The 13,102-nt window shown below is 40.3% G+C and overlaps 2 protein-coding genes and 1 pseudogene across 3 annotated transcripts; all 3 read right to left on the bottom strand.

The window, feature by feature from the left end:
- Positions 1–606: 606 nt before the first annotated feature.
- On the bottom strand, positions 607–1,597 carry LOC135640817 (protein RDM16-like; the record flags this gene model as incomplete). Its single annotated transcript, XM_065155583.1, has 1 exon — positions 607–1,597. A coding segment is annotated over one exon (762 nt), but the record flags the coding sequence as incomplete, so codon positions are not given.
- LOC103987651 (uncharacterized) lies at positions 675–7,599 on the bottom strand. Of its 2 annotated transcripts, XM_065154432.1 has the most exons (9): positions 7,446–7,599; positions 7,111–7,348; positions 6,596–6,754; positions 6,377–6,523; positions 6,002–6,173; positions 4,472–5,398; positions 2,540–2,823; positions 2,226–2,446; positions 1,677–1,973 (listed from the first exon to the last, which is right to left on the bottom strand). In XM_065154432.1, the coding sequence occupies exons 1-5, from the start codon at positions 7,511–7,513 to the stop codon at positions 6,054–6,056; spliced, it is 732 nt and encodes a 243-aa protein (XP_065010504.1). In that variant the 5' UTR covers positions 7,514–7,599; the 3' UTR covers positions 1,677–1,973; positions 2,226–2,446; positions 2,540–2,823; positions 4,472–5,398; positions 6,002–6,053. The 2 variants fall into 2 exon arrangements, with proteins under 2 accessions (XP_009404283.2, XP_065010504.1); XM_009406008.3 differs by having other exon boundaries at positions 675–2,446.
- On the bottom strand, positions 1,642–4,567 carry LOC135640816 (protein RDM16-like; annotated as a pseudogene).
- Positions 7,600–13,102: the final 5,503 nt, after the last annotated feature.

Genomic DNA, 13,102 nt, shown 5'->3' with positions numbered 1-13,102 from the left:
CAAACATAAGTGAAAACCTTCAGAAAAACACTTTAGAAATACCTTTATGCAATTTTAAAGGAGTATTAATGATATCCTGTGATCTCTATGAGAGCTTTCACCTCGCCATAGTCATGGAAGAAACCTCATTATCCTTTATCCTCTGGAGCTAGCAAAAAATACCATAATAATCATGAGATATAGTTTTCTTCGATCCATTTATCTCTTTGTTACTGAGATATCAGTTTTAACTCATCGAGAGAGCATTATTTGCAATCTATGCTTTCCCCGAGCCCTCTTGAACATCAACCAAGTGTAGCCAAACCTTGATGTAAATTACTAACAGAGCATTCACGTCTATGTTGATCACCAAAGTATGAGAAGCTAAATTTCATGAACAAATGACCTTATTAAGATCACTAACCAGTTTCATCAAAAAGCATCATCAGAACGAGGTGGTTAAGAAGTTGTCTGCTTATCAATGTAAGGTTAACATACTATAATCACTGGGAAGGATTTTATACTCACAGTAACAGTAAAAACTGACTGATATAAGATGCTGAAAAAACGGCAATCTCTTCTCTTCGACATGCGACAATTCTATGATCATCAATGGAGGATCTACATGCTAAAAAAAATGATCTTAGGGTGAGAGACAATTCACAACATATCCACTGAGCATAGTCTTCTTGTGATACACGCAAACGATAAACATAGAATCGCAAATACATGAGTGAGAGGCACACCGTGTCATTCATCAAAACCAACATGAAATTAACCGGAGAGATCTGTCAATTAAAACCAAAACAGCAATTAAAGATCTGTCCTCGACCTGAACGGACGGTTCAATTGAACTCTACCAAGTTACTGAATTGGAACAGTTCCTCCCAGAAGTTGATAGCCAGATCCCAGTAATGTGGAAATCCAGCATCAACAAAGACTTTCTAGCAGCACTACCCTGCCACACCAAGACACAACTGTTAGAAGGGCCATCTGTTTCCTCACCAAGCTCTTCCTCGTTGCCAACTGCAGCAACCAAGTTTACCCTTCTCAGCATCAACTTTCCATATCTTTTTATTGATTTTCTAACTCCTTCCACAACCACAACACTAATGTCATCTGATATCACAGCACAACCTGTCAGTTGGTTCTCCTGAGCATTCACAGACAAAAAGTCTCCAGTGAATTTGGATATCACAGGACAACCTGTGTTTGGAGGTGAGATAAGTCCCTGATCCTGCACACAGACAAAAGTCTCCACTGAATTGGGATCATCATAAAGCTTCTTCTCTTTCTTTTCACACCGTTCAGCAGGGGTCAGCTTGCGAGCAATGTTTCTATCAACATGTGCTTGTTTGCACTCAGCAGCAGCACTACGAATCTCCATTTCAAGCTTTGTTGGATCTTGAGTTGCTTCAGAAGCAAGAACTTTCATCAAGTTGCTCATTTTGACCTCTGACTTAAAAGCCTCTAAAGGCCTTGTCTGGTCATTTCTTGCATGTCTCACTCTACCACAATACGCCTCTGCGTCCTGAGCTTCTTTTGTTCTTTCTTTGTTAGCTTTAGAGGTTGTGGTGGTGGTGGTGGTGGTGGGGCAGGCTCTTTTGTTCTTTCTTTGTTAGCTTTAGAGGTTGTGGTGGTAGTGGTGATGGTGGGGCAGGCTCAGCAAGACGCCTTTGCCTTCACAAGCTGAGTCTGCTAGATCTTCAACTATTTTGATTGTGCTTCCCCAAAATGACTCTGCAGAACAAAGCACCCATACAAAGGCAAGCTGACAGAACAAAGGCATCTGTGCCATCAAAAGATACAGTAGAAAACAATATATTGAACCACACCTTGAAGTTTATAATCTCTGCCTGCTTTGACCATTTACCTTGGTCTTAACAGCTTTGTCTTATTTGAACCCATGCACTAATCAAAATGAGATGTAGATGCTCATCTAAATCCGGTTTAATTATTTGAAATGCTTCTTTCTTCTGCTTGTTAATGTTGACCTGAAACGAAAATGAAACTTTGTTGTTACAGTACTAGCATACATCACATATCAAAACTAAGATGGGGAAAAAAAACAAGTTACTAAGAGGAGCCTATGCATCTAAGTGCAGAACAGGAGCCTTCACAGGTTACAGCCATGTCAACTGGCAACTGTCCAGGATACATGTTAATAAGAGGTGCAAACTCTGGGTCCTGACAAAACCCCATCCCGGCAGCAAGTTATTGTGCTCGCTTTACAGCTTCAATCTTACCGTATATTTGTGAGCCCAGGAAGGACAACCATACCACCTGCAGCAGATAGATTTTCCGATGTTGCATCCCCTGGTTGTCCTGGAACTGTCTAAACATAGGTTGCAAAGGCAGAACTCCTCAAGCCAGAATGGCCAGGTTGGGCTACACCTGCTAGAGGAACTTTACCTCCATCTTTATTGGATGCTACCTGGGCAGTGCTCAAGCTAACATGTTCGTTTAGCTGTAAATGTAAATAAAAAACACTTAAATTAATTGCACAAAGAGAGAATGAACAATCATGCATGACTGGAGGAAAACATCATAGTATAATTACCAATAGGGAATCTTCTATTGCTTCTCAGACAATTCTTTCTGCAGTTGTAGTGCTCTTTTAGCTTTTGCTAAAGCATCAAGAGACAAGCTGCCACTTTTGGGAGGAACTGAAGTTTCTGTGCCATCGGTACTGGAATTTGAAGGAACCTCATAAGATCTAATACTAACTCCAGCATTTTCATTTGTGGTAGTAAATGAAGATACTTTGGTAAGAAGAGAACGGTGAGATGCAGCAGATCTCGTAGAAACCTTTGATACCAAAGTGAATGATTCCTGGGCAACAACCTGCAAGACCCCAAGTAATTCATAGGAATGGTTGCAAAAACTCTGGCATGAAAAAAAAAAGTTATTGACTTCAAAAAAAAAGACAACACATTACATTTAAAAACTAGCTAATGGAACTAAAAAGTTTATCATAAAGTACAACTAAAACATCAAACTTCAGAAGAAGACTATCAAGACAAAATCACACAGTTGACTTCTTAACAAGAAGGATAACTTGATGCTCATCAAGTTGAACAAGAAAAATAAAGTCTAAGTATTATAGAGTGATAGAATTTAGAAAACTATTTATCGCCAAAGGAGTTGTCAGTAAGTCTTCTCTAGTGACTGGCAAAAGAGGACATGATGACATTATAAGGATATCTATGTACTTAGTGGCTCATATATTTCAAGTTCTCAAACAAGCAAAACCACTTGAGCCCATGGTCTGGGATATTCAATAGCACCACAAATGACACCTATTCTTTATAAACACCTTGGTTGCAAACCATCCACTCAATTTTCATTTTGAATAGCCAGAAACAAATTGTAAATTCAGTCCAAGATTTTTTGCCAATGTAAAGTTATACAAACAACTGCTGGCCAATCACACTACATACATTTCTTGACTAAAATAATAGTATAAGGATGCTATTCCACTACAAAAGCGTTCAAACTAGTACCAAAAGGAAAGAAACATTATAGGATTCGGAAACTTCATCTCTCGAATTGACCAAACATACTTACAAACCAAATTCTTATGTGGGAGATAGACTTACATGCTTAAAGAAATCAACATCTTCTCGATATATTCCTCTGGAATTGGGAACTGTTCAGATTATAATAACACAACTAGTCTACATCAAATTTAATGATGTCCAAAACTTAGGTCCAATTAGTGATCACCATCCTTGACCCAATCACTTCAAGACAACAACAAATAGTTCATAAAACAGTAGTGAAATTGATGTCCACAGAAATATCATCAGAAGTGTATAATTTTAAAAATATACTTCATGTAGCATGATGTTTAGTTAGATTTGATAAATCTCAGACACCCTTGAACAAGCTATAATAGGATTTTTATACCGAATTCCAACATGCTGATGCAAGTTTTAGCTTCTTTGACTTAGCGCATCAACTAGCACCACATTACATGAAGTGTATGCCATATCAATGCTTATTGAAAAGCCATACATTTCAGATACTATGTGACAAACTAGGGAACATGCGGATGTAAAGTGAGGGAACTCATAGACCTGTTGACCATATTCAGTACACAGGATGCAGCATATATGCAATTGTAATTTTTCATCATTTTACAAAATTCATTTTTCATTTGAATTTATTGTGGCAAGGTTTTCCTTATTTACATGTGTTAGCTTGTTGTTAGTCCTACATTTGTTTCCTCTTCTCAGCCTCAGTAAATCCCTCAAGAGCTTCAGTTACTTTAAGCTGTATCTAAAGCAAGCCAGGTAACTGATTGAAGTCAATCTCATGTTTTATTGAAGTGGATAAAGATACTTCATTAACTATAATTAGATAGAAAGTCAAACTTCTTTTTGTCTATAAGATGACAAATTAAAAAACAAAACAAAAAGGGCATCTCACATTGTATTTTAATTCTGATTAAATATATTAAAGGGAAGTGAGAAAACCAATAGGTCCTTACATTGAAAGTGCTACTTTCTTTCTCCAAAGCTAAATTACCCAGGTTATCTTTTTCAGCTTGATCAATTGTTCTGTTCTTCGAGTTCACAGCCAGCATCCTGTCATCACGGGATCTCTCCACATCACCTTCCGTAACCCTATCTTTAGACCTAGGCTCATCCTTTGCCTCTTTCTTGTGAAGAAATTTGTCATCATCATCGGAATCTTTCCTCTCAACCTTCACAGCACCAGTAATCTTTTCCCTTCTTTCCTCGGTTTCTTCTTATCTTCTCCATCACTAATAATATCACCTTTCACCCTCTTTTCCTCTCAACATTCACAGCATCTGTAATCTTTTCCCTTTCCTCGGTTTCTTCTTATCTTCTCCATCACTTATAATATCACCTTTCACCCTCTTTTCCTCTCTCCTCTCTTCCCTATCACTCGACCTGTCTTCCCTCCTACTCCTCGAGTACCTCTCATATAATCTATCCTCATTATGATCTCGATTTTAATCCTCCACGGGCCATTAACTTGAAACGCCGCCTCTCCTTTTCGGCGTATCTCTCCACATCGGAAACCCTAGCACTCTTCCCGCTCTTCTCCAGACCCTCCTCGTCCCCGTGCTTCTTCCGCTTATTCGAGGAGTAGCTGTGCCGCTCCTCTAAACGCTTGCGATCAACCGAGTCCCGCGGCCGGCTGGAGGAGCACTCGCTGTGGTCAGGGCCTGGGTCGGTGAAGGTGTCAGAGGGTGAAAGACCTCTGAGGCGGTAGTGGCGGTTGTCGTCCGAGTTCTTGATGCCACCGTGGTGGTGGTGGGGGTGCTATCCCGATCGCGGTAATGATCCTCGGATGAATCGCGTCCGCGCTCGTGATTCTTGGAGGATTTGCGGCCCGACCGATCCCTCTCGGAGGTCCCATCCTTGGAGTGGGGTTTCACCTCGAGGCTCTGCAGAAATGATATTGGGTAGACTTTCGATCGCGAAGCCAAATATATATAGCTAATTATTCGCACGTGGAAAACATTTGATATATATATATATATATATATATATATATATATATATATATATATATATATATATATATATATATACGTTCGTTTCGAATAATATTAAAAATATCTTTCGATCATCGACTCTAATGTTACTTTTTTCTGTTAATCTTGGTGACACCCTATGATCATAAGATGCAATGATCTAAATGGATAAATCGATCTGTACCATGATTATTCAAGTCATTGGGTTTTCTTTTGAGAAAAAATAATAAATATGAGGTGTTTTCAATAAAATCATCCAACAGTTGTGCCATCTGTCAACCTTGATGTGCTTACACTGATAATTTATGTCGGATAGACACTTTTTGCCATCCATGTTTATTAGCACAATTACAAGCATACAAATCCATCTAATTTAGATTGTTAGTGGTTCCATTAAAAGTTCAAGCTCGTGGAGTGAATGAATGGCTGGCATGAGTGCATCTCCAAGTCATGATCTTAGGGTGGGATTTGGTAGAGATTTTGTGGAGGTCACAAAGAAACATGAGATCATACCTATATAAATTTATTTACTCGTGTATTTACTACTAACTTCAGTAATCCACATTCACATTTCTCTGTCCACCGGGCAGGTTTGTGCCAACTTCTTTAGGTTTTCAATGATCATGACCAGCTTAGTGTTGAGCTTGTTCACAAAACACTTGGGCAGCCAACCAGCCGGATCCAACTGCCGTAAAAGAAATATAAGATCAAGTGAGCAACACATGAATTCCACAAGAACCTGAACAAGAAATCTCACAACTTGTCATTTCGGATGTCAATGTACTGTTTATCTGATAAGGGTTAGGTTTATGGTTTGCAGGGTTATTCCTTCCGAGAAGAAAGTAGATGCAGAAAAGTAGTGAGCAACAGTATGATTTGATTACCTACCTGAACAACATACGTCACCACGCAAGAGTCATCTTCAAGCTTCTCCACCACCCATCCAGATTGAAGCAACAGCCCTCGAATGGCATTACCGTTCTTTGGCTGCAATCCTGCAGCTATTTCATGAGGCAGAGAAGCCACAGCCACCACCTATAATGTATACAGAGAGTGTAAGTTCACAGGGTTTTGTTGATGTGCTGACAGGGCTGAGAGGAGTCTCACTAGGGTTCCATCATCCAGACTCTCACGGCGCTCGTAGACTACGAACTCTCGCTTCTTGAAGAGCGGCTTCGATGCGTCACCAAACCTCAGTGCAATGATCCTGAGGTTGTCATTGAGGTCCTTGATGTGTTTTGCTTCCACCAGATCCGGATCCCATTGCTGGAGTGGAAGAGAGAAGATGGTGCGAGTCAATATGGCAAGCGTTCGAGAAGATCATAGCACGAGGCTTCAGTTTGCAGCTCAGGAAGCAGACAGTGGGAATGCCCAAGCTGGTCGTATGGTCTTCTTCGAGTATCCTGAGAAACTCGAGTGGATGTTCTCCATCACATCCATGTCCGGCAACGCACTCGATGTAAGTTCTTACCAAGAAACATGCCATGTGGAGTCTCGTGGGATGAGTTAATTGTTCACCTACCGATCTAATGATCCCAACACAGTTCGTCTTCTCGTTCCATCTTTTCTGAACTACTACTATCCGTAGATGAGGGAGAGCATAACGACGTGTTTGAACTGACCTTAGCGGCATCAATGGCGTTGGCGACCATGAAGAACTGCTGTGGGGAAACCGAGCGGAGAAGCCAGCGGCTTCTAAAGACGTGCAGCGACGCCGAGCTCCTCCTCGAGATCTCAACGCCATTCCGAAACGTCAAGACCTTCCAACCATCGCTGGACTCGGAGGCCGATAAGAGCTCCTGAATGCATCTCTCGCTCGCATAGTTCACGTACCTCCTCAACGAATCCTCGCTTACAGACCTTCCGACAAACCCAGATCACATCAGTACGGGCATGCAAGAAGAGCTTATCATATGTAGGATCAAGTTTCATGGACACAGCGGTCGTGAATCTTTACCAGGAGCGAGAACAAGACGTAGCGGCGGGTGGAGAAGGAGCATTGCTCATTGTGTCAGATGGTTGCATGCGGTGGATGTGTTAAGGAAGAGAGTTCATATATGGATAGCTTCAAAGTGAGGAGTCATGAAGGCAAGGGATGGATGATGGATGTGGGCAGGTAGTGATTGGGGCACATGCAGTGCCGGTGCAGGAACCCTCCATGATTGGGCCAGCACGTGCTCTCTCCACACACAGGCATTAAAGATGGATTCTTTGCTTTAAAGGGGCGAAGGGAAGGGGTGGGGAAGACGAAGCACATGCACTGTTGTTGGTGGCGAGGCATGGAAGGAAGAGTACACCGAGAAGGTAACTCTGAGAACCATTGCTGGAAAGGATTCCCCTGGTCCTTTCCGGTGTCCCAACGAGTCAGTCCTCCACAGGAACGTGCATCTGCTCCTTACCACATGGTGGCAACTTAGGATGCCACCTCAGAAGGGTCCCACCGATGGCATGTTATGCTGGGCCCTTCCTGGTGTCTTCTCTGCTGCTCATCCACTTCTTTGTTGCGATTCTAATTTGAAGGAGATGAGTGTAGCAGAGGTTTGGTCCACCATGTCATGGAGCTTTGAAGGGTCTTCATGGTGTGATACCAGATGCTGAAAGTAGTTGAATGAGTGAAAGCCAAGTTATGGAGGAGAAAGATATCAAAGTTCGAAGGTTTTTCCAGGTTCTTTTGCTGCGCATGAGGCAAGGAACAAACCTCTTTAATAGGAAATAAAGAAAGAAAAACTGTACCTTCAGTCACCATGGAAAAGGATCATAATTAAGGACCCAATTTGCATGAAAGGTTAGCCACAGAAAGTAGGAGTTAAGGACCAAAAAGCCTCGCTTCATTGGAAGTTCAACGCATCCATTAGCTTGCAGAAAAGATGAGTCTCATCACTTTTGTGGTAATAAGTTGTAATGGTGAGCGAGCCTTTTGCTTTCTGCATCACCTTTCAATCTTTGATGGCATCTTTTATCGGTTTGAAGGTCAGGAGAAGAACAACATGGTGCATCTCTGTGGAAGACTAGGGTTCAGTTTCTTTTTCATTCGATATTGTTCATGAACATCTGTCAGCTTGCCTTCAGATGTGAAGAACACAGGGTTCTGAATTGTAAATTCTAGTCAAACATACTGAACAAGAGCAAGCACAAAGGGTTCAGCTTCAAAATGCATGCAGGACATCAAAAGAAAACAATTCAGATCTGCCATCACACTGTCAGCAGTGCGTCCAGGCATCAGAAACTACAAGAAGCCAATTTGAAGTGGGCTAGACTAGACAGCTAGATTTCTATGTTATGAGGATGACTCCATGGCTTCTGAAGCACCCTGAATGAGCTAAAATAATTCAAGGTTCAATCTTTTAGATCTAGACTCTCAATTTTTAAACAGGAATGCAGCAGAGCATCTGAATGAGCCACTGGATTTTTTGAGCAAGCATCAATGGGGTTACTTGTTTTTAGTGTTCATCATTAGGTAGGATGTGTATAAGCTGTCAGTGTCAAATTTGATGAGTTGTTATCGCTTCAAGCTAGAATGAATAAGATCCCATGTTTTGGGGAACATTTATCCCAAATTCTTCTTGAGAAGAAAACATTATAAGTGTAAATATGCACAAACAAAATGATCTCATTTGTACATCCTGTTTAGGAAGGAAGATGGGCAAGTAATGGGTGTCTTCCTTGATGGATAAGAACAGAATTACTACCTACTAATCCATCATTCAGATTCTTTCCTTGATGTAAAAGAACTTGCCAAATTTTGGTGCAGAAAAGGAGTTAATTTCTTGAAGGATGATGAAAAATAACAGATTGGATGTATATTAGAAACATGCCAACATTGGATTCAAGAGTGACTACAGAATTTGCAAGGGTGGGAGGATCCCAGCTTTATACCACCTATGGAGGGCATCAAGTTCATAAGGAAAAAAGAAAGTGCATTAAGAGCATTTTGAATGATGTAAATATAGTGGGGTAGGCTCATTTGCTATGTTTTGATGACCATCTTATGCTCACAAGAAAAATCATTCAAAGTCAACACCAGTTTTGTAATTGTTTGCTGTAGCACCAAATAGATGATCACAAAGGAACACCAGCAAATCCTAACACAATTAAAGAACAGCCAAATCTAGGACAGACCAAGTCTTCTCATTCACTATCACTGGAAAGTCATCCTCTGAACCCACCCATCACCTTTGCCTAACATCAACCATGTCTTCTTCACGACAGCACAACCTGCCCAACACAAATGACAAGATTTGATTGTTTGCTGTAGCACAGTCACCTGAATAGAAGTCCACAAGGTCCATAACAAAGCCATACCAACAGCCCCATGTCTGCTATTGGCAGTGTAGATGTTGATTGTCGTACTCTTTCAAGAAGGAAACCACAATTATGTTTTGAACCACTTTATCAAGGGAAGAAAAAAGATATAGAACACTACCAACCCTGGCAACACCAAAAGATTTGAGTTGCAGCAGGAGTCTCATGATCCTGCGGCATAGATCAAGACCAAAGGCCCAATAAAAGCTTATATCGGTGGTGGAAGATGGGCTTAAATTTAGATGGAATCCTCGTAAGAGATGAATCCAAGAGGCTGAGGCATTACTTCAGCTGGAGGAGAATAAATGGTACAAAAAGAAATGAAGAAGACCATATGAAACCAAACAAATTAAAACCAGAATATTATGTGTAGATACTTAAATTAGGCAGGGTAAAAGCTAAATTGTTCCAAAAGCCTGCAGTGTATATCTATCTATCAGCTGATATCAGAAAGAGAAAAGGTTTCTGAGATGCAATTTGTGCCTAGTGAAACAGAGCAAAGGAGTGCAGGCAAGGCTTCTATGCTTTAGTTGCTGTTCTCTTCTTGGGTGATTGTTCTTAAATCTAGATTGGTCTGTATCATGCAGAGAGTAAATATTTGATGGGGAAAACATGTAATCTCTACCTGATTGCAGTTTGATGGATCCTTTATCAGCCATTAATTTGATTGTGCAGGAATTAATTAGCATGTCTGCAGGACTGAAGCCATAATCCAACTATCTTATTAACAACACTATATGTTAAATAAGTTTGTACAAGTTGGATAGAATCTAACATCTTGTGGAACAGCACTCCACAAACATGGTGGCCATGCCTTACACCTGCAACACATCCAGAAAAAAACAAGGTTTTGTTGTCATGACCTGCTCCATTCTCTTCTACTCCAAGATTCTATGTTCTCTGGGTAGATACTAAAATAACCATGCAGCAAGAGCACATTGTGAGACTACATCAACATTTTGCACACTCCTAATCCAAGTTTTTTTGGAGGACCACAATACTTGTCTGAATCAGCAATATCATGGACAGCATCATAAATTATGACTTGGCACTAAAAGTTGTGCACAATGAGAAGTAGTCAAGTCATTGTTGATTGATAGAATGTGCCAATGAAGGACTAATCTCACAGAGAGCATGTGCCATGCAATGCCCCTTTCATTTGGTTGTTCAGATGAAGACACTGAGGGTGTTGGTTGAGAAATCCATCTCAACCTCAATCATTGCATAAACCTACTAACTATTAGATTGGATCCTTTCATAAATGTATGTGAAATGGACCCAATTTGATTTTAACTTTTGACAGGGAGTAAACCCAAGTAATTGAACCTCATCAACATTTTTCTTTCAACCCAGGGATGCCAGTGATCTGGTTTCATTATGAATATGAACAGCACACAGATTTGTTTTTTGGCAGGATCTTGAATGACCATGACAACCAGTACAAACTCTTCTCGGGTGAAGAGGACAGACATGCTTCTTTTTCTTTTCTTCTCCGTCTCTTGTTATAAGCAATTATGCTACTCTTTGGCACACAGAACAAGGGACAGAAGAAACCAGATTTCATGAGAAAACCATCTTACAAAACTATATATAAAATGTATTCTGATGCACCAATCTCAGTTTATATGGATCAGATTCCATCTCCTTTTCCACCAAACATTCTTTAGCAGGAAATATTTGTCTGCATGCAGTCCATGTAAGATTCCAAATTCTCTTCCAGAGAGCTCCCATGTTTGCTGACTGGGATTAGCTCCAGCCTTGCAAGTTGCAATGCCAAACAAAAAGTAGCTGACTGCAGGCATCTGATCTCCATGTTATGAAGCTGTTGTGCTTCAGAAGAACAAGAGATGAATAAAGGAGCTGCCTTCACACTGTGGAAATTACCAAATTGGAGCATTTTTGTTTTTCTCTTTTTGATTTCAATTGATTGTCTCATAATAATTGTGCCCAATTTCTCTGGTGACAACAGTCAACATCTAAGTTTTTATGACTCACTATAAACAGTGACAAGCCACCATCATAAGTCCCAAGCATTCCAACTGGCATTCTATCTTAAAATTATTTCTTTTCTTAACTGATATAATTATGATTACCAACGAATGACACATGACCCCCTACCTCCTCAATACACACACACAAAAAGAAAAAGAAGAAGAAGAAAAATAATAGCCAATCATGCCATGGGGCCCATCCACTCCCTGGCTGTCCGATGCTATTTCTTAGATTCTCAACTTCACCGCACTGTTAGCCATCAGAATTAGCATCAGCCACACTGTTATTTTATTATGACATATATACATATATATATGTATATATATATAGTGACAAAAACAAATAGTCATCCCTAAGAAGAAGCTTTAATGATGTTTAAGCATTTTTATGAGTTGAGTGCTCATTGTTTTGTGGCAAAATGAATTAATTATAATTGATCACACTTAGATGTCATGATAATTAAGACGATCATCGACAACTCGATATCGGATAGGACGGGCATCAACTTTGTAACGGGTGTTATAAACCAACGACGTGTCGCTTCTTGTCAGCTACCGGAGCTTCGTTTTGTCGCCACCCGTTACGGACGTGGCGAGCCCATCTCTTTGTGACGATCGTTCTGTACCAACCGCACGCCTGACTCGCACGTGAGAAGCAATTATTATATAGGGACAATTGGTCACGCGCACCACGTGCAACGGGGGGCCCGGTTGGTGCAGGCAGGACCCACCGACTCGAATAATTGGAAGGGAATTGGCGGCTTGCTCTAAAAAATGCCCCTTTTGGTGGGTGGAAATCATGGTGTGAGTTAAGCAGGACATTAGGGTTCTCAAAAATGCCCTTTTTGGCATTCAATAAATCCTAATTAGCTTATCTTAATTAAAATCTAATTTTAATTCTATGCTTACACTTATATTATTTGCATGATGGTTGTCGAGAATTTTAATTTTAATTTTACACTTATTTTATGCTTACACTTACACTTATGTTCTAATTTTAATTTTAATTAAGCTCTCTTAATTAAAGGGAGCTTCATACGAGAGAGGGAGAGAGAGAGAGAGAGAGAAAAAAAGGTAAAAAAAAAATCTACGAGAGAGAGAGAGAGAGAGAGAGAGTATTCTAATGATTGAGGTGGGCCACATGGAACCCAGAGACTGGGTCCCACCACAGTAAAAGAAAAGGCCCATTGGTGGCGGGCCCCATTGCATGGTGGTGACTGAACCTTCATAATATATATGATATATTAATAATATTGGAAAATAATATATATATATAAATATATATAATATTAGAAAAGATTATATATATATATATTATGAG

The sequence above is a fragment of the Musa acuminata genome, chromosome BXJ3-6, assembly GCF_036884655.1.
Source record: "Musa acuminata AAA Group cultivar baxijiao chromosome BXJ3-6, Cavendish_Baxijiao_AAA, whole genome shotgun sequence".
NCBI lineage: Eukaryota > Viridiplantae > Streptophyta > Magnoliopsida > Zingiberales > Musaceae > Musa > Musa acuminata.
Note: the sequence above shows the minus strand (reverse complement) of the source record. Positions and strands in the feature narration are given on the sequence as shown.